The following is a 2,267-nucleotide window of genomic DNA, read 5'->3' on the forward strand; positions in this document are numbered from 1 at the left end:
GGGAACGGGGAGGGGGGCACCCGGGGTGGGGGGGGTGGGCCATGCTGGTGGCTGACACAGCCCTTCTTTGCTCTCTGACCCCCCCCCAGTTCAGTGCTCCCCCGGGCATTACTACAACACCAGCGTCCACCGCTGCATCCGCTGCGCTGTGGGCACTTACCAGCCCGACTTCAGGCAGAATTATTGCATCTCCTGTCCTGGCAACACCACCACTGACTTTGATGGCTCCACGTCCGTGTCTCAGTGCAAAAGTAGGAGAGCTTGGATGGGGCTGGGGGAGGGACAGGCATGGCATGAACTGGGTTCCTCCCTCAAAATGCATTTTAAAATCCTTTAAAATCAAGTTGTGGGGTAATTTCTGTGCTTTATGCACACAGGGAAGCACGGGGGGGGATGTGTGGAGTGGTGCCAATGGAGCACTCCCCCCACCCTTGCCCAGTAAACCCCATCCCATCCCAGTGCCCGCGCCACTGGTTCCCAGTTGAACCAGCTCTCCTTGCCTTGCAGACCGGCAGTGTGGGGGGGAACTGGGCGAGTACACGGGCTACATCGAGTCCCCCAACTACCCGGGGAATTACCCTGCCAATGTGGAGTGCACCTGGAACATCAACCCGCCGCCTAAGCGCAAGATCCTGATCGTGGTGCCCGAGATCTTCCTCCCCTCCGAGGACGAGTGCGGAGACGTCTTGGTCATGCGGAAAAACTGTAGGTAACCGAGCGTGCTGCGGGGCTCCTGGAGGAGCTGGGGGAGGAAAAAGGCTGGGGCTTGGTGGAGCTGCCTGCTGCAAAGGGAGAAAGCCAAGGAGGCAGGAAGGGATTCATTTTTTTGGGAATGGGGTGAGCGGAGGGATCGGCATTGCCGGGTGTGGCTGGATGGGTGGGATGTGCACGGGGGAAGCGTGGGCTGGGCTGCACACCCGCTCTCAGCACTTTGGTTTTTTGGGGGGGTAAAAAGCCCTGTTTGGAGCTTTCCAAAGCAAGGAAGGAAAACAACATCCCTGGTACCTCATGTGGAGGCAGGGAGGGGCTCAGCCTGGCTGAACACAGACAGTCCCCACGCTGGTACCCCCTTTGCCGTGAGCATTTCGGCACAGTGAAGCTGGGGGCAGCTGCTCTGGGGGACACCCAGCATCACCCAGCCCCTGCCCCACAGCGTCCCCATCCTCCATCACCACCTACGAGACGTGCCAGACCTACGAGAGGCCCATCGCCTTCACCGCCCGCTCTCGGAAACTCTGGATCAACTTCAAAACCAGCGAAGCCAACAGTGCCCGGGGCTTCCAGATCCCCTATGTCACCTACGATGGTGAGCACAGGGGGCAGGGGGACACCACCAGTGCCCCCCAGCCCAGTTTGGTACCTGGGTTACCTCGTTCACACCTCCCATGTATTTGGGGGGAGCAGACTCCAGGATGGGAAGAAGTTCTTTACAATGAGGGTGGTGAAGCACTGGCACAGGTTGCCTAGAGAGGTGGTGGAGGCCCCATCCCTGGAGACATTCAAGGTCAGGTTGATGGGGCTCTGAGCAACCTGATCTAGTTAAAAAGATCCCTGTGCACTGCAGGGGAGCTGGACTAGATGACCTTTAAAGGTCCATTCCAACCCCACACATTCTATGATTCAGTGGGGACCAGAGGTGTGGGGACAAGTGTCAGCTCAGGCCCTGACCATGTTTTCTGGCTGGGTGTTGCAGAGGACTATGAGCAGCTGGTGGAGGACATCGTGCGGGATGGCAGGCTCTACGCCTCTGAAAACCACCAGGAGATCCTCAAGGTGAGTGTGTCCCCACCAGGTCCTCACTGCCCAGGGCTCTGGGGAATGCTGGAGCATCATTCCTTTGGCTGTGCCCCCCCTGCACTTACTGGTTGTGGTTTGGAGCTGCCATGGAGGAGCACAGGGTAGGATGGTGACCCTCCCTCTGGCTTGTCTTCCCCACAGGACAAGAAGCTCATCAAAGCTTTCTTCGACGTGCTGGCACATCCCCAGAACTACTTCAAGTACACGGAGAAGCACAAGGAGATGCTGCCCCGCTCCTTCATCAAACTCCTCCGCTCCAAAGTCTCCAGCTTCCTCCGGCCTTACAAATAGCCCCGCAGCCAAGGAAAACCTCTTCTCCCTTCCTTCTCCTTTTCAATTTTCTCCTTCCTCCACTCGGCTCTGGCAGGACCACCACCTCCCACCCCACAGACGTGCCCCCCACGATTTCTCCCCCCACAGAGCCGAGCCCCGACCCGGGGGGGGCAGATGCTCTGGTCTCATCCAGCTGC

At 58.9% G+C, this 2,267-nt stretch overlaps 1 protein-coding gene across 1 annotated transcript in view; it reads left to right on the plus strand.

The window, feature by feature from the left end:
* The window catches only part of SCUBE3 (signal peptide, CUB domain, EGF-like 3), a 34,943-nt gene extending 32,755 nt beyond the window's left edge, over positions 1-2,188 (plus strand). Inside the window, 5 exon segments of the mRNA XM_010007094.1 lie at positions 18-251; positions 508-705; positions 1,154-1,306; positions 1,694-1,773; positions 1,939-2,188. Of these exon segments, the coding sequence (XP_010005396.1) occupies positions 18-251; positions 508-705; positions 1,154-1,306; positions 1,694-1,773; positions 1,939-2,088 (815 nt within the window). The 3' untranslated portion in view covers positions 2,089-2,188.
* The last annotated feature ends 79 nt before the right edge of the window (positions 2,189-2,267 follow it).

This window comes from Chaetura pelagica, unplaced genomic scaffold (assembly GCF_000747805.2).
Source record: "Chaetura pelagica isolate M959 unplaced genomic scaffold, ChaPel_1.0 scaffold757, whole genome shotgun sequence".
Taxonomy (NCBI): domain Eukaryota; kingdom Metazoa; phylum Chordata; class Aves; order Apodiformes; family Apodidae; genus Chaetura; species Chaetura pelagica.